The sequence below is a fragment of the Tachypleus tridentatus genome, chromosome 4 (genome assembly GCF_004210375.1).
Source record: "Tachypleus tridentatus isolate NWPU-2018 chromosome 4, ASM421037v1, whole genome shotgun sequence".
Taxonomy (NCBI): Eukaryota; Metazoa; Arthropoda; class Merostomata; order Xiphosura; family Limulidae; genus Tachypleus; species Tachypleus tridentatus.
In genome coordinates, this window is record NC_134828.1 from 2,222,704 (window position 1) to 2,242,619 (window position 19,916).

Sequence of the window (19,916 nt, forward strand, 5' to 3'; positions counted from 1 at the left end):
CAAACGAGATGAATATCACGATGAACACGTTACATAATTCTCACATTAAGATTCAGTTTGAATGATGTCTGCTTCTATCCTCACATTACGATTCAGTTTGAATGATGTCTGCTTCTATCCTCACATTAAGATTCAGTTTGAATGATGTCTGTTTCTATCCTCACCTTAAGAATCAGTTTGAATGATGTCTGTTTCTATCCTCACATTAAGATTCAGTTTGAATGATGTCTGCTTCCATCCTCACATTAAGATTCAGTTTGAATGATGTCTGTTTCTATCCTCACCTTAAGAATCAGTTTGAATGTCTGCTTCTATCCTCACATTACGATTCAGTTTGAATGATGTCTGTTTCTATCCTCACATTGCGATTCAGTTTGAATGATGTCTGCTTCTATCCTCACCTTAAGAATCAGTTTGAATGTCTGCTTCTATCCTCACATTAAGATTCAGTTTGAATGATGTCTGCTTCTATCCTCACATTACGATTCAGTTTGAATGATGTCTGCTTCCATCCTCACATTACGATTCAGTTTGAATGATGTCTGCTTCTATCCTCACCTTAAGAATCAGTTTGAATGTCTGCTTCTATCCTCACATTACGATTCAGTTTGAATGATGTCTGTTTCTATCCTCACATTAAGATTCAGTTTGAATGATGTCTGTTTCTATCCTCACCTTAAGAATCAGTTTGAATGATGTCTGCTTCTATCCTCACATTACAATTCAGTTTGAATGATGTCTGCTTCTATCCTCACATTAAGATTCAGTTTGAATGATGTCTGTTTCTATCCTCACATTAAGATTCAGTTTGAATGATGTCTGTTTCTACGTTTCCAACATATCTCACGAGTCCAACTTACGTTAATCAATTACATGAAGTTATATTTTTCTCTTAAAAACGTGAAATTTCTAAAATACTGTGTGATATATATGTTTGAATTCGACATAGTGGATGACAACAATAGAATTGTCTAAGACATCAAACATAAAAATGAAACTTAAAATAACACAAACCAGTTTCACACGTTAATATTCAGTCAGCACTCCCCTGGATGTCAGTACTTTTTATATTGACGTGACATGTTTTCAATGAGTTTGTACAGATGTTCCTGAGTGATTGGCTGCCATCCTTCTGTGAAGACTTCAAAAAGTTCATCTTTCGTGTTTGTCCTGCGATCTCTAATTAACTGGTTTATTTCAGTTCATGCGTTTTTAATAGGATTGATATTAGGTGATTGACCATAACATAACATCAGTTCTCTTATTTCTAAGATATATTTTAACAACTGCACAACTGTATAGAAACTTGTTTGATCATTTTGTGGGTTAACTGTAATAAGATCTAATAAACTAAATCAGGTGCACAACATTTGTTATGAGAAAATGTAACAAATAATGAAAAGTTTAGGTTTTTACGAAAGGCAGTGTTAAAACTAGGATTTGAAATCATATATGAACAGATCTCGTGGTGTACGTTCTAAAAACATATGGTTGTGTATATTTTTCTGTCATCTAATAAAAGATATAACAAATTAATATTTTCAGGGGGGCTCTTTCTTGTCCACCCTTATATGTTTGTACAATATTTCTGGTGAAGATACCTTGATGGCACCATATGTTAGTAAATTATACAAATATTTAAACATATTTACAGGAACAAGACAGGACAATGATTGTATAAATTTCCTAAACGCAGACAGAAGAGGAGGACCTTTGAAAGTTTGAAATTTGAGAGAAAAAAAACACGGATGCACTTATGTAAATTGGTTTTCCACCCATAATAAAAGTAAAAATTGGAACATTAAAACGTTGTATGATAACAGCATTGAGAAAATGTGAAAAATTAAATTCCAAACGGGAAAAAGTTCTTCAAAATAGAATAATCAGTAATTTTCAGATATAAAATAAAACGACAAGAAGAGACAGAACACAAAACGTATTAATGGATCGATACCATTTGTAGACGTTATTAGTATGAACTTAATTATCTTATGGAACTACTAATAAGTAAAAACTAAAAGTAATTAATTTAGTTACCAGTGGTAAACGTTTCCTGTCGAAATGTTACTGTAGTGAAAAATATGGTAATGTCACAGTGTTTAAATTATAAATTTATAGACTGTAAAAGTTTCTGTATGGGAGAAACGTGTAAGAGAATAAGGGTTAGATGTAATGAAAATACAAAAAACGAAAATAATAAAATGGAAACCTGCACGTGACTAGAAAACAAGACAAGTTTGAGGAATGTTTTATGTAGACAGATAAACAAACCTGAAAAATTACCAACCTACATATCAGAAACATTGTTATATTTCTAATGAATTTTTTAAAACCAAACAGATGAGGCAAGCGTCATCTCCTATCAGATTACTAGATTGGATGCATACGTGATGTGAACGTTTCTGTAGTTTCCTGGAATGTGGTCATATCTGTTAGAGATGGAAACATTGTACTTGACACCCACAAACTTACCAATAGCTGTTTTTAAAACTTTGTATAAAATGTGACATAGAGCCAATAATATCATAAAGATAGCTTACAACATAAGGATAGCTGTCAATAATACCAAGGAAGGGTTGTATGAAAGGAACTTAGCCCTAAATTATAAACAAAAATTAACCAATGTGTTACAAAGACCCAATAACACCGATAAGATAGTCCTAAACTGCAAACAACCAGATAATGGGTTACAAATACACCTACAATATAAACAAAAATTATGTTATACCTATTCTACACGTTGTAATACGACTACAAAATGCTAACATTCCTATTCTACACGTTGTAATACGACTACAAAGTGAAATTATGACACTGAGTTCGATAAATGTAACTTTAAAACTCTAGATATGATAAAATCTTCTGCAATTATACATCAATAGTATATGTGTGGCACTTCCTTTCGAATAGACATTCCTAAATACACTGGGGATCTTTGTAAGGTGCAAGGCAATATATTTATAGGATTATTGTAAACTAACATTATACTTACGATGAATTATGTGTGAATGAACAGGAAAATAAATAACAGAAGTCAATGGAGCTTTAAAACAAACACAAAACGGTGAATGATAGATCACCTGTAGAGTTGTTTAAAGAAAGGATGGCTTTGGATTTCTTGAATTCTTCAGTGTAATGTGGAGAATCCATCAGATGATAATATGCCCTACTTCTAAAGGTGGAGAGACGTATGATAATAGAAACTCGAGAGAAATGTCCCTACTACCTCATATGGGGAGATCCAATTAAAGAGTTCTGGAAGAAATAATGAATGAACGAGTGCACCATGAACTTGAAAAATGGAATATAGAGCAGTTCATGACATTCTGGGAAGACGTTTGGTTAGCGTGCCAAGGAAGAAACTGTGGAAAGTCCAAATTTACTCAAGATATAATATCTGAATAGTATTTTTGTAACGGTGAGAGCATAAAAGGTCAGAACTGAACAGTAATAGTATGGTAAACTGAGAACTGAACAATAACAACATGGCAAACTGAGAACTGAACAATGAGATCATAGCAAACTGAGAACTGAACAATAACAGCATGACAAACTGGAAACTGAACAATAACAGCATGACAAACTGAGAACTGAACAATAACAGCATGGTAAACTGAGAACTGAACATTAACAGCATGACAAACTCAGAACCCAACATTAACAGCATGGCAAACTGAGAACTGAACAATAACAGCATGGCATGGTAAGGTTAAACTGTGGTGAAACTGAACATTAACAGTGGTGAATGCACAAACTGAGAACTGAACAATAACAGCACGGCAAACTGAGAACTGAACAATAACAAAATGCTAAACTGACAACTAAACAATAACAGCATGGTAAACTGAGGCCTGAACAATAACAGCATTGTAAACTGAGAACTCAACAATGAGATCATGGCAAACTGAGAACTGAACAATAACAGCATGACAAACTGAGAACTGAACAATAACAGCATGACAAACTGGGAACTGAACAATAACAGCATGGTAAACTGAGAACTGAACATTAACAGCATGACAAACTCAGAACCCAACATTAACAGCATGGCAAACTGAGAACTGAACAATAACAGCATGGCAAACTGGGAACTGAACAATAACAGCATGGCAAACTGAGAACTGAACAATAACAGCACGGCAAACTGAGAACTGAACAATAACAGCATGGTAAACTGAGAACTGAACAATAACAGCATGGTAAACTGAGAACTGAACAATAACAGCATGGTAAACTGAGAACTGAACAATAACAGCATTGTAAACTGAGAACTGAACAATAACAGCATGGCAAACGAGAACTGAACAATAACAGCATGACAAACTGAGAACTGAACAATAATAGCATGACAAACTGAGGACTGAACAATAACAGCATGGCAAACGAGAACTGAACAATAACAGTATGACAAACTGAGAACTGAACAATAATAGCATGACAAACTGAGAACTGAACAATAATAGCATGACAAACTGAGAACTGAACAATAACAGCATGGCAAACGAGAACTGAACAATAACAGCATGACAAACTGAGAACTGAACAATAATAGCATGACAAACTGAGAACTGAACAATAATAGCATGACAAACTGAGAACTGAACAATAACAGCATGGCAAACGAGAACTGAACAATAATAGCATGACAAACTGAGAACTGAACAATAACAGCATGGCAAACGTAAATTAAAAAATAAACCTTTGACAACATGTTTCTCGTTTATCCATGGTGAAGTAGCTTCCAGTTTGTTTGTTTTTGAATTTCGCGCAAAGCTACTAGCCATCTCTAATTTAGCAGTGTAAGACTAGAGGGAAGGCAGCTAGTCATCATCACCCACCGCCAACTCTTGAACTACTCTTTTACCAACAAATAGTGGGATTGACCGTCACATTATAACGCCCCCACCACTAAAAAGGCAAGCATGTTTGGTGCGATAGGGACGCGAACCCGCGACCCTCAGATTACGAGTCGCACGTCTTAACACACCTGGCCATGGTGGGCCTGTAGCTTCCGTAAATGTTATGTTACGTGAGTTGAATATCGTCTTGTTGTTTTTAATAAGTTTAATAATTATGAGGACTGAACCCTCGGTTACTATTTTTACACAACATACAACTGTTTTTATATGGTAACATTCTATAAGTTTCTATCGCTTAAATAGTTTTTTAATTAAAAAATTCCTGTTATGACTAAATTAAACTATTTGGAATATGTTAAAACCAACAATAGAGGGCGTTAAAATCTTATAGGAAGTGCAGCTGATTTATTCTTAGTTTTCGTACAGTACTGCGATTTTTGATGTGTTCTATTTATAGACGACGCAACTCGAGTTCATACCAGGAGTTGACGCAGTAAGTTAAGTCTGCCTGGTAGTTTCCCACCAGAAACCAGACATTATTTATTCAGGTATGTAAAATCAATCGTTGCTTGTTGTTACAACAGACGTAGCTCTTAACTGGTTACGTTTAGGTTTTGATGAGTTTCTGTTTGGACGTCTGTGTTGTTGTAGTGAATTTACAGAACGATTTTTTTTATCGTCCACTAAAAGTTTGGTGTAATACGTTTTCAGCATATACGAGAAGGCATGGACAGGGTGGGTGGGTGATTACACCACCTATAATTGCACCCACATGTGTATGAAAGTAGAAAACACATTAAAATGTACCATTTCCAGTGGAATTTAGACGTTTTTAGGGGACTCCTCCGGACTTTTCATTTCAATTTCGACTCTATAACATTCCTCTTAAAGACTGTTTGTTGTCTTAGCAACCGTAGCATAAGATTAAATCGATAGCGTTCGATTCGTAATCCGAGAGTCGAGGGTTCGAATTCCGGTCGCACCAAACATGCTCGCCCTTTCAGCCGTGGGGACGTTATAATGTATCGATCAATCCCACTATTCGTTGGTAAAAGAGTAGCCCAAGAGTTGGCGGTGGGTGGTAATGACTAGCTGCCTTCCCTCTAGTTTTACACTGCTAAATTATGGACGGCTAGTGCAATAGCCCTCGAGTAGCTTTGTGCGAAATTCAAAAACAAACAAACAAACGATAGCGTTGTATTTACGTGAAAATGTGTATATCTGATCCTTCAGAAATTGATAAAAGAAAACAATACTCGAGAACAAGACGACGTGTAATTCTTGTCATCTGTACGACATATGGCTAAAGCTAACGTTGTTAGATGTAAGAACATTAATCCGCTTACGGTAATCTCTTCTTAAGTTTGGTCGTCACGACTTTTTCACAATGTTAATGGTTGTTTGGGTTTTACTTTCACCCAATGGGTTATCTTTAACTACACTGTCCCCACAGCTGAATGAAATAACAGTTCTGGTTTTGCACTGGTTTCGAGGTCGATTTAAAGGTATACGCATGACGTTTGTACATGCACAAACGCACAGAAACACGCAGACACACACACACATATATGTATTTACACACAGAGCTATATAAATACGTATATTATCAGAGATGCTTTATCTACTTATGGTAAACTACAGCAGTGATCTGTCTTCTAAGGATGGACTGTCTAATTTTTACTGAATGGTTATGGAAACAGTATATACATGAGAAACCAAACAATTTAACTATTTTTTTTTGCTCTAACTGGACATGTAAAAACAAGTAAAAATTATTCAGCTTTCAAAACAGCAATTTCGTTTGTTGAATACAAATTTACTTATAACGTTACTGAGTGAAGGTTTTACGAAATGAATATTATAAGTAGGACCTTTTGCAGTCATTGAATATTGGACGTAGAGCAAAATTATAATTTACACCGTAAGACACTTAGAAATGCTGAATATTTTATAGATAGTGGTTAATATTAGCTGAGAATTGGAATGTTAGAAATAAAGAAACGGTGTGAGTTTTACTGTGTGCGATGTTAGCTAGGATATTAGAAATTAGTAGGGAGAGTATTATTGAAAGGAATAAAAAGTACAGTTCTTAACGCCAGGTAGCGCCACACGAATAAAGTTGTAGAAATGGGGGAACATTGTTAATAATTATATAAAAATACTGAGGTGCGATAAGGGTAGTGGGGAAGGATATTTATATTTAACGCTCCACATATTGCAGAGTCATTTTATTTGTTTGATTTCCGTGATACATCAGTCTGTTAAATAACTGTATGTTTGTAATTACGCACAAAGCTACACAGTGGGCTATCTGTGTTCTGCCCACCACAGATACCGAAACCCAGTTTCTAGAGTTGTAAATCCGCAAACGTACCTTTGTGCCATTGGGGGCTTAAATTACTGACCAAACAAATTGGGTAAAATCATAAATTTCTTATGTAATATATTCAGGTTATAAGTAACACTAATTGTCATATTTATGATGTTTTTGTGTGTGACTCGTATTTATAGCAAGTAGGGTTAAAGAGCTGCTAGACATATATGCAATAACGTACGTTATGCGAGCTTTCCGGTGATGAGCTGATTTACAAGTGTGAAAGCCAAATATTACTATTCGATCAGACGAGAGTGGTTCAAGGGTTGGGGGTTGACTGTGTGCCTTATTTCTACTCTATTAGTTTAATATTAGGCACTGCTATAGGCAGGTTACGCTCTATGCAGCTTTGCGCAAATGAAGCAAGGATTTTAACATTATCTTATCTTAGGATATAGTTTAGATAAAAATGAAACAGAAACTCTATAACCTGAGTGCTCGAGTTATGGGGTTTCTATTTCATTATTATTATCAAAACTTGTTGGACCTACGTGTTTTTAGAACATTGTAGATATAGTTAATTAATTAATAAAGTAATTGTAAACAATTGTAAATGTTGGAAAGTTTCTACCTTCTTAAAGTAAGGCTCCGGCATGGCCAGGTGGATTAAGGCGTTCGACTCGTAATCTGAGGTTCGAATCCCCGTTACATAAAACATTCTGGCCCTTTCAGCCGTGGGGGCGTTATAATGTGACAGTCAATCCCACTATTCATTGGTAAAAGAGTAGCCCAAGAGTTGGCGGTGGGTGGTGATGTCTAGCTGCCTTCCCTCTAGTCTTACACTGCTAAATTAGGGACGACTAGCACAGATAGCCCTCGAGTAGCTTTACGCGAAATTCAAAACAAACCAAAGAAACTTAAACTAAGAATTTTGAAGTCAGAAAACACTGTGATTTATTTTGAGGCTGTAAGTCTTTTCTATTAGTTCACAGATTCGCACAAACAAATATTATGTATGATGTTTCAAGAAACCATGGCCTTTCGGTATTCGTTTTTCTGAAACGCTATTCTTACAACGTTTCGTTCGGTGATACGGCCACTGTCTATTCTTACAACGTTTCGGTCGGTCATACGGTCACTGTCTATTCTTACAACGTTTCGGTCGGTGATACGGCCACTGTCTATTCTTACAACGTTTCGGTCGGTGATACGGTCACTGTCTATTCTTACAACGTTTCGGTCGGTGATACGGTCACTGTCAAATACATGAAATTTAGGCTAAAGCATAAGTAACATATTTTTTTGTACTTTAATCAATCATCAACGGTTAATTGTCTGGTAGAATATTTAATCATTGGTGTTTCTTTTGTGTGTGTGTGACTCAGAAGTTTTATTAAGTTCAAATGGTGATTTAAAATATACAGATATGCTATGTGTCTGGGTGTTTATTAACACTATGTATCAACGTACCCCAAACTTTGTCTGTTTAGGGCACCCTTAGAGTCTCAACAGTTTCTTTCAGTGTGCTCCTGGCCCGGCATAGCCTAGCGCGTAAGGCGTGCGACTCGTAATCCGAGGGTCGCGGGTTCGCGCCCGCGTCGCGCTAAACATGCTCGCCCTTTTAGCTGTGGGGGCGTTATAATGTTCTGGTCAATCCCACTATTCGTTGGTAAAAGAGTAGCCCAAGAGTTGGCGGTGGGTGGTGATGACTAGCTGCCTTCCCTCTAGTCTTACACTGCTAAATTAAGGACAGCTAGCACAGATAGCCCTCGAGTAGCTTTGTGCGAAATTCCAAAACAAACACTGTGCTCCTAGGCAAAAAGAAAAACTTAATAGTTCCATTTATTAAGTAATTAGGTCCAAACAACTTAATAAGTATTTATGTTCTAACAACTTAGTAACCGTTTGAAAAAATAATATACTTAAATTGAAAGTAAGAACAATATTTTTTAAATAACCACAATTACTAATGTGATGTGTGCACCTGTTGAGCACTGCACAGCATCTCAAACCTTGGAATCTGATTGGACACAACCAGCCTCATTTCCTGTTCCACATTGGTTTAAATGCAGTACTTGCTTTTTTCATAGCAACCACTGGAAACCCAGCTTCACAAATATATGACGTAGCAAATGAAAATATGATTTACTGAGCTGTAGCACTTAGCAGCGGATATTCATCTCTTACTGATATCCAAAACTCGGATGGTTCCAAGCTGCCAAATTTTGTTTTTAAAGTCTTGTCACAAGACAGCTCAATAAGACTTTCTTCTTCTGCAGAAGTAAATTCAGATGGGGTCTTAGCCTTGAATGGGTCTTGGATCCATGCAAACTTCTCTGTATCTTCTGGACAGCAATTTTCAAATCAGTTACTGAGTTTTTTTAGGAACTTCTCAAAATCAGATTTTAGTTCATGGGTCAAATGAACTTCATTGGATGTAACAAACTGTTGTAACAAGGGAGGTCAAGACAGTTCTTGTCACCATATTCATTGATTGTTTTCTTATCCATAGAAGTAATGTTTTCTGAAACCTTCTTCGCGAGTTTAAGAATGTGCGTGTTGCTTCCCCGCAAAGAGATTCAACGCATTCAGTTTATCGAAGAGATCACACAGGTATCTTGACAAAACCTCAGTATCCAAGAAGTGTTTAGTACATTCGTGTTCTTCTTCGAGAGTAGAGTTACTGTCGTAATTCGAACATACGGGACAGTATAAAGATGCGTGCTCAGACCCCATATCCTCTCACAGTTTATCAAAAACTTCCTCTTCTGTGGCCGAGTTTTTATAAAGTTCACCACTTTCAACACACTTTCCAGGACAAGGTTCAATGGAGGATTCAGGTGCTTTGACGCAAGGACTTCCCTGTGTATTATGCAGCGTGTCCACAGTGCATCGACAGTTTTGCTTCCTATGAGTGCCTGCAATCCTCTGTAACAGCTGGACATAGAGTGACCACCATTGGTACAGACACAAACGTACTTAGTCCAGTCTAAATTGTTTTCATACATAAAAGTGTCAAGGATCTCAAACAAGTCTTGTACCTTTGTACCTGCAGTGATACTTTTACAAAAGAGAAGGTCCTCCACAATTTTGTCACCATCCACGAACCGTGTGAAGCAAATCAAATGAACATCCTTGTTACTATCTGTCGCCTCATCTAGCTGTAACTCTAACTCCTTTCCTTTCATTTTTACAATTAGTTGTTCATTGAGGTCTTCAGCCATGTGTTGGATTCTTTGACTGATACTATTGTTGGATAAAGGCTCCTTTGAAAACAGTCTTCACACAGATTCACCAACCATAATGTTCACCATATCCACTGCAGGTGGTAAAATCAATTCTTCTGAGATGGTGTGAGGGTTTTTACATTTAGTGACTCTATATATCACCTTGTAGGATGCTAGCAAAGCATTGCTTGGTATTGATGCCTGTTTGAAAAATATACCTTTTTGTTTATTCAACTCTTTTAACTTTCTGGTAAAATAATCACGGGATTTACTAACCATGTTAGGATGATTGGCCTCCATGTGGCGTTTTAGTTTACTTGGAAGCATGCAGTCTGGAGTCAAAACTTTTAGACATAATTCATACTCTGGACATTCTTCATGATTGACAACTACCGAAGTGAAACCAAAATCTAGATAACTATCGTCATGTTTCCGTTATTTCACAACTTTGCCACTAGTCTCTGGTTTACCATCCTTTTCTTCACTCCCACAGTTCTTATTAATGTTTGAAAATCTTTCCATTTTTATGCACAAGGACTAAAAAATCAAGAAAATAATTCAGTGAACTTCGCTAGACGTCGCAGACATTTGATCATAACACCTTCAGTTATTTTGATTACTGACAGACCCGGAGAGTCGACAAGCATTTATATACAGTATCAAAGAAATTAGAAAGTTCGAGAAGTTACTGGCGTAGCCGAAAGTATAACTAAACAAAAACATATCTCAACCATTCGAGAACGTCGTCGAAAGGAATATAGCGCGATATAATGTTAAACCTGTGAACTACCTCGAGTTAGTAGTTCGAGTGTTGTCCGACAGATGTCACTTTCGCTGTGTTTCCCTCGAAAATTTGAAATATCTCTCGGCACACAGTTTGGGGACCACTGATATAAGTTATAAAAGTATCTCCTTTTTTTTTTATCAGTGTCTAGTTCAACCTTCAGTGTGGTTTTTAACATTGAGATTTGCCACTGAGCCAATAGGGGTCGTTTTAGACGAAAATATAGTTGGTTTCACTCGTGTTTATGTGCTTGAACAGGTAGTTTTTTTTATATATATGCGCCTAATTTGCATACTGTTTCACCTACATGAAAGGCCTAGCAGTTCTTATACTTGGTATATGTTTTCTGAATGTCTATGTTTGTGTGTTTACCCTTTTCAGGTTTCTTTAAGGGGTATGCTATCAGTTTTACAAACGAACTAGTTGTAATTAGGGTCGATAAATTTGGGGATATGTTTTTTGGATTTGTCTGTCTATTAACGTTGTTTTGTTTTATTTGTCAATCTACAGTTTTATATAGCTATATTGGACGGGAAATGGTTAGTGGTAAGTAAAACATTATATTAATAGTAAGATTTGTTTTTTCAATGTCTTTGATAATCTAAAAACATAACGGTTTTAAGTCTGCTTTCTTATAAGTGGATTACATAGCTAGAAAAGTAATTTATGTAATTTCTATTATCTACATTTTTCCTGTAGGTTTTCACGGTAAATTCTGTGACGTCTCATTTAGAAAATGTATATTTTTTATTTATTTTCACTTTCAATAACAAACAAAATGCAAATCTTTACGTTGCTTATGTATTGGAAGATACTACTTGTTTTGGTTTTTAAACCCACAGAAAATGTCCCCTACATATCGAAACTAAAAACAAAGATAAGAGTAAGGGTGTACTTGTGGTTGTGTGGTTTCCCTTTAATTCTGTGATTTCTTCAAATATCGACCAACAGTAGGAAAATTAACAAATAGAAATATTTGTGATATTAATTAAACTATGAAACAATCGGAAATCTCCCAGTAAAAAAGTGAAAGGAAAAACGTCTTAGTGTTATTAAATTCAAATGTGTGTGAAAGATTTATTAGTTGTTTTTATTTAGACAAATAAAAATTGTAGAATGATATCGTTTTATAAGAGGCTGTTTTATCCTCTTAAATATTTGTTCCAATGTGTAGCCGTTCCCGATGTTAACAAACACCTGACATGTGGGAATCCTTGCCAGATGTCCTTCTTGAAGACATCTTCTCTAGAGTCTCTATCAGCGACCGCTACAATGCTTCTCAAGTATGCCGGAATTGGTATCGAATATTCTATTCTCCTCGTGTGTGGCGCGTGTTTGTGCTGAGCGACCGCATCCTAACGAGACGCAAGTATAACTATTATACCGGTTACCAGCATATTCTAGATCATCACAGAACTCAAATCTGCTTGAATCGAGTGGGTAGAAACTTTCGAAAACTGATTTTCGAACCGATGTGTAATTTCTTCAACTTGTACGAATTCATGAACATGCTTTCGTTTTTCAGCGAGTACTTTGACGAAAATCCTCTTGGTCATATCCACACTCTCGACTTTTCTTTTGCGTGTCATCTTGCTACAGAAAGGTCAGCTCAGGAATACGTTTTTGGCACTGGAGGTAAACTTCTTCAAGCGTTGAAGCGACTGATGAAAAACTTAATTGGTTTACGTAGAATCTCACTCCAAGACTTGTTGCTGGATCCTGCTGAAGCCATGTTTTTATTGGATGACGTTGTTAGCAACTGTGGAGAAACCATTCACATGATGCGTCTAGTGAACTGTACTAAAGAACCCTACCCGATTCTTCATGTTGGGGTTTTCCTCAACCTTTGGGTTTTGGAAATTTCGCCGCAACAAATTGATGCAGATGTAATAATTTTGCTCAGCCACACCAGTCTTAGGGACCTTTATCTTGTGCAAAATAAATACACAGACATGGCTATCGCTGTACCTCTTAAAGCATGGCGTGAGTGTCGCTGTCTCTCGCCAAAACTTCGAGTTCACCTGGTGGTGGAAGGAAAAGTTAAACAGGAGGTAGGTAGAATAATTTGATCACTGTGTTTAGATGTTTAGGTTGATGTTTAATTTATTAAGTGTAGTATACAGTGCTCCGCAAAACTGTTAGGACAAAGTCAAAAGTGACTTCATATCAGTACAGCAGAATTTCAGTTCAGCAAACTGTTTTGTGTGTCCCATTTGGCTTTAATAACTGCAGACAGTCTTCCAGACATTGCTTCAACATATTTAATCAAAATGTCCTGAATGGAGTACCATCACAGTTATTTCAGACCCTAAATTTGGTTAGTATTTTCATTCAAACAGAACCTTATCACATGTTCTTGGTACAAGTATATGGTAACTCTAAAGAATGGTACGTATTCTCACCCTGACTCATTCAGTTGTCAACATGGACAGAGAAACATTACCATAATGTTGAAATTTACATTCTGTAATGGCATGGTAGAATGACATAGTATTCTCTTGTTCTAACACTTGTGTACAGTACATTCCATTATCATGGTCGAAAAACAGTATTATTAATAACCAATTGGAACTAAGTAAGTTCATTTGTGATGCTTGATTACAAAACGAAACGCGGTCTCAAAAGTGAGCTGTGAAAAATTTCTGTTGCTTAATTAAACTGTCAGTCACTAGTTAATTTTGTTACAAAACTAGCTATTTGTTCGTTTTGAAGAACTTTTAAAAGCGTTTGGCTGTATTTTTATAAAGAATAATTTCAGTGTTATTTCTACCTCCTAGTTCTATGTTGGTATTGGTGAAATATTTTTGTTACTTTCTGTACTGTAATTAATCGATATTTACCGATAGTCCTTTAACCTATGCACTAGATTGCAACAGAACTATTTTCGTGTTACAACGGACACAAATGTTTGCGATTGTGTGGTTATTTGTCAATAAAAAAAAAAAAAAAAAAAAAAATGCATCTTCAACTGGATACATATTTACATTCCTCTATCGGCCTGGCATGACCAGGTGGTTAAGTCGCTCGACTCGTAATCTGAGGGTCGTGGGTTCGAATCCTTGTCACACCAAACATGATCGCCCTCTCAGCCATGGGGGCGTTATAATGTGACGGTCAATCCCACAATTCGTTGCTAAAAGAATAGCCCAACAGTTGGCGGTGGGTGGTGATGACTAGCTGCCTTTCCTTTAGTCTTACACTGCTAAATTAGGGACGGCTAGCACAGATAGCCTTCGTGTAGCTTTGCGCGAAATTCAAAAGAAACCAATCTTCTATGTGTAACAATGTTTTTATTTTCCATTAAAATTAACTGTATTAAGATTTCTTTCCTGGGCAAGTAAGACCCAGCCGGTGTGAGAACATTGAGTAACAATTTTCGGTATTCGTGCTTGCGAAACGTTCGTTTGTTTGTTAAATCCACATAAAAAACAAGTTTTTCCTAGACTCGAGGCGATACCAAAACAACGGCCGATACAAGACGTTTCATTTACGCTAGTGAAACTTATATTTCACCCTCGACAAAGTTTGAAAACAAGATCTCTCAATGTATCTTAGCATAAGTGAAGTAAAATCCATATTATATATGAAAACGAACATGTGTTTATGAACCTTAGAGGAGAAACAATAAGTGAAATATATTTGTATAAAACATTAAATATATTAAAGTATATACATTCAAAACACTCTTTTCGAAACCTGTTCAAAATTAGCAATTAAAACATGACATTAAAACTCGAAAGAAAAGCAGGGAAGGGAATAAGTAACAAGTAGATAGACATTTTAACTTGATAAAAAGAGAGAGCAACAGACAAAACAAAAGACATTTGTGGGGAATTTCTAAATTAAAAAGTGAATATTTTTTGTATAAAAAACGCTAGGCAACTGATCATAATAACACTTATAAAGTCGCATCGTACAAAATACAAGCATCTGTACTTTGTCTGTTTTGTTACGTATCTTCATTGTCGCCATTCTGAAATCAATTTCGTCCAAAAAACAAAAAAAGGTAAAAATAAGGACTTTGAAATTTAATTTCTAAAGTTACTTATACCTTGACTTTTACTTTTGGAACCACAGTTCTATGTAACTGAGTGGAACTCCCAAACCATGAATTACGAAATTCAACTAAAAAGACTGGATCATTGCCATGTCCGAACCAGGAATTGAATTTCTTTTTAACTGTCGCTAGTGTCATCTATTGACAGCGTCGTGCACTATAATATAACAATATACATTGGTTAAATTATTTAAACCTCTGATCATAACTTATGTAGCAGAAAGAAAAACAACAACAATAAAAAACACATTAAATTTGGCTTACACTAAATTATTATAATACATACTGGTTAAATAGTTTAATCCTTTGATAAGAAAAAAAGAACATTATATTAGATGTAGGACCATTACAAGCAGTGTTACACAGACGAAACACCAGGACAATACGTAGGAAACAAAACACTGAACTGAATGAACCGTGAAGATATTGTGAGATAATTCACATATTGTCACAGAATATAACTTTGCTCGTCTTGTCAAACCTGCCATTTCGATGTAAGGAATCAACTTACTTTTGAGATGATAAGTTTTAATATAACTTTTGTTATGGGTCAGAGTTATCTGTTTTGGTAAGAATAGACGGGGTCAGAGTTATCTGTTTCGGTAAGAATAGACGGGGTCAGAGTTATCTGTTTCGGTAAGAATAGACGCGTATTTGTTCATAGTTAGTTAGTTTTGGGATGACAAGTTTTAATATATTTGACCGCCTTTGTTCAGAATTTGTTGATTGTTTGAGCTAAGGATTCGACATGGTTCTGGGACGACAGGTTTCAGTATATAAATAATCTTCCTAGAAGTCTTAAAAACTAAAACTTGTGTATCTGAGTGAACGATAATTTTTTCTAGAGAGAATCACCAAAAGAAAACATATCAGGTTGATTAGAAAACAACCAACATTTCATCGTTTTGGGTTGTTGTGAGTTGTCAGTTATTTAAATATATTCTATAATTCTTATTGGTTAAACGAATGAATAGGTGACAACGGGAAAAAATTAACAAACTGTCCAATAAAATTACATGTAACTGTAGAATGTGTACTGTAAAAGTTTGTACTAGTTATAACCGAGTTCCAAAAAATAGTAAATAGTTTGTACAAAACCTTATGGTTAAGACCCTCGACTCGTAATCTCAGGGTCGCCCTTTCAGCTGTGGGGACATTATTTATGTCGCAGTCAGTCCCGCTGTTCGTTGGTAAAAAAAAATAGCCCAAGAATTGAAAGTAGGTGGTGATGACTAGCTGCCTTTCCTATAGTCTTACACTGCTATATTAGGGACGGCTAGTGCGGATATTCCTCGTGTAGCTTTGCGCGAAATTCAAATTAAACTATCAAACACACAATGGTTCAGTAGTTCCCAAACTCATTTAGTCTGAGCCTATCTTGATGTCAATTAAAAGTTTGAGGTCCACCAGTTTATAACTTTGGCATGGTGATTAAAAAACAAGAACTCCACAGTGAAAACAGTAATAAATATTTTCTACATACTATATATAATATATAATTAATTAAACATAATTTTTATGGGGTTATTGTTATTTAGAATTAAAATTAATTCGGCAGATTTGTATGGTAACATTAAAACACCAGTTAATGCTAATCCATGGGGTTGAATAACGATAGAACACCAGTTTACACTGATCTAGGGGTTTTATCGTGATATAAAAGACTATTTAGTGTAAATATTATTAATTTATTTATTTTGTGAATGAACATTTTATGATTGTTTAGTTTTAAGCATAACAAGAGAATTAGTAGCAACTATTTTAAAGTATGTGTGTGTGTGTTCTTATAGCAAGGTCACATCGGGCTATTTTAAAGTAATGTAATGACAAGTGTAGTTACGTAACGTGAGAGTCGTACATTGTGTTTGTAACTCATTGATGATGAGATTGTCAAACGTCACATGAAATTTATTGATGTCTAAGATATAGCTAGCGGATGATTAAGTAATTAGCATATAAATAGTGTGAGATGAGCAGGAAAAGTAGACAGACTGACAAAGACAGAGAAGATGAGGGAAAAAATCACATAAAAGAGTGGCTTGGACAGAGAAGGAAGACTAAAAATTAATACTGACCTAACGGTTGGTAAACATCAGAATGAGATTAACGAAATTGTATTAGAAAATAAAAAAAATTATTTCGTTACAGAGAGTTCTAAAATAACTGAACCTGTCTCTGTGGCCTTTGACAAAAGAGTATACATTTAATGGAAGTAGGCCTAATATGCGAGAAGCGCGTTTATTGAAGTAGACCTAATATACGAAAAGCAGGCGTTTATTGAAGTAGGCCTAATATACGAAAAGCGGGTGGTTATTGAAGTAGGCCTAATATACGAAAAGCGGGTGGTTATTGAAGTAGGCCTAATATACGAAAAGCGGGTGTTTATTGAAGTAGGCCTAATATACGAAAAGCGGGTGTTTATTGAAGTAGGCGTATATACAGAAAAAGAGCAGACGATTTTAGAAGCATAATTCGATGAAACGTTAGTGAACTATTCTCGAATAGTTTGGTGTTACTATTAGAGATAAATAGTACGGCTTGTTAACTGAAATTCTGAAGCAACTGAATAGGCTTAAACTGACTTTTTGCAAGAAGAGAACTATCTAGTGTTTATGATATGCCTATGATCATCTACAGTGTAAATAATTTGCTGTACATAAATTTAACTTATTTTGAATAAATTATTTTTAGTGAATGCTATTTTTTTTCAAATTTACACCAACAAGTCACGGATACTTACCATAGAAGAATCCTTAGCCCAACAACAAAATGCCGTATAAAAATATATACTTTACTACCAACCAAAACGTACGCTTTTGACAAGAGTTGAATAACATTATACCACCAAATAATACTAACCCATACGTTGGATAATATTAAAACATCAATTAATATTGATCCACAGCCTGGACCCTGCAGGAAAATATATATACAAATATAATTCAGCATTTTTTGAACATCTAACATTATAAGTGTAGATAGGTTCAATAAATTAAAATTATTATTTTACTTTGTTTATTATTCTGCTGTTAATAACCGGGCATTGCTAGTAATCCTTGCAAGGAGTGACTAACGCAGTTTACAAGTGTCTAGGGCTATTAAAAGTAATGTGTAAAAGGTTAGTGCCAAGAAACTGGGTATAGAAACTTAGCCAAGATTTCATGTACGAAATAATCAACCAACATAATATCGCTGCACTGTTGGAAGGTCAAGGCCTGTTAAAATAACTGCACTGTTAACTGAATCTCTGTTAATATCATTGTTTATTTGATAGGTTAACAGTGTTGGTGTCATTATCCCAATGTAATTATTTGGTTGATAGTTTAAAAATCTTTTATATCTCTGCACTATGTGAAAGATAATAACATATTTTATTTTAAATTAATGCACTTTCCTGGATTGTGCCCTTTTATTAATATCATTGTTTGGTTGCTAAGCTGTCTTTAAAATTATTGAATGGCTCCCACACTGCTTTCATGTCAATGTAATTGAACGACTGATGAGTAGAAAGTGTCTTCATATGAATACCATTAAACTGTATGAAGGTTTTTCTTACATCTAGGCTTAAATAACGTACTGACCTTTTTTTCAGACGTAACTTGTTTATTCTATTATGTTTCTGGATAATAAATAAACAGTAAATAATATAATTACTGTATTTATTTTTTCATCTTGAATGATTTTACCCTTTACGTTAATCCATTATATACGTAAAGTCGTGCTATACCACGGAGGAAAACAGTAAGATTACAGACTTGCAATACTAAAAAGCGCATTTAATTTCCCACAATTGACAGGATACACATTGTCCAGTGTATAGTTTTTATTAAGTAAAGCAAACAACAACCTGATATTTATTATAAATTTAACATGCTATTTTAATGAAACTTGGATGTTCAGTAACTACAAAGTACAGTTATAACAATAAATCTCTCTCTTCTCTTATATCTAATTATAAAAAAATCTCATTATTAAACAAACAAATTGTGAAACCTCAAATTTGCATTTATCTTCCAATGAATTCGCCACACGCTAGTACAGCGATATGTCTGCGGATTTACAACGCTAAAATCAAGAGCTCGATTCCCCTCGGTGGGCTCACCAGATAGCTCGATGTGGCTTTGCTATAAAACACACACACACACTCTTTCAAATGAATTCAATGAACCGCTATGCCAAATTTGGTTAAGGTCCATTTACAGGGGGCAAAGCAGCGGTAAAAAGCACAAAAACGACCCTAAAGACCTCAATATGTAAAATTGGAAATTTGTATATACCACCTCACAGACCCAATAAACTTCCATACAAATTTGGGTGAAGGTCCATCCACATCCTGTGAAGTAGGTACATGGACAGACAACAGACAGTACTATTATATTTATATATACATGTAGTTACCTAGAGATACAACAAACAGTACTGTTATATTTATATATTCAAGTAGATACATAGAGAGACAACAGTCAGTACGGTTATATTTATATATACAAGTAGTTACATAGAGATACAACAAACAGTACTGTTATATTTATATATTCAAGTAGATACATAGAGACAACAGTCAGTACGGTTATATTTATATATAGAAGTTGTTACATAGAGAGACAACAGACAGTATTGTTATATTTATATATAGAAGTAGTTACATAGAGATACAACAGACAGTATTGTTATA

The 19,916-nt window shown here is 35.2% G+C and overlaps 1 protein-coding gene across 1 annotated transcript in view; it reads left to right on the top strand.

The window, feature by feature from the left end:
* The first annotated feature begins 5,282 nt into the window (after window positions 1–5,282).
* The window catches only part of LOC143248440 (uncharacterized), a 29,710-nt gene continuing 15,076 nt past the window's right edge, over window positions 5,283–19,916 (top strand). Inside the window, exons 1-2 of the mRNA XM_076496796.1 lie at window positions 5,283–5,407; window positions 12,359–13,235. Coding sequence (XP_076352911.1) covers window positions 12,387–13,235 — 849 coding nt within the window. The 5' untranslated portion in view covers window positions 5,283–5,407; window positions 12,359–12,386. The remainder of the gene's footprint in view (window positions 5,408–12,358; window positions 13,236–19,916) is intronic.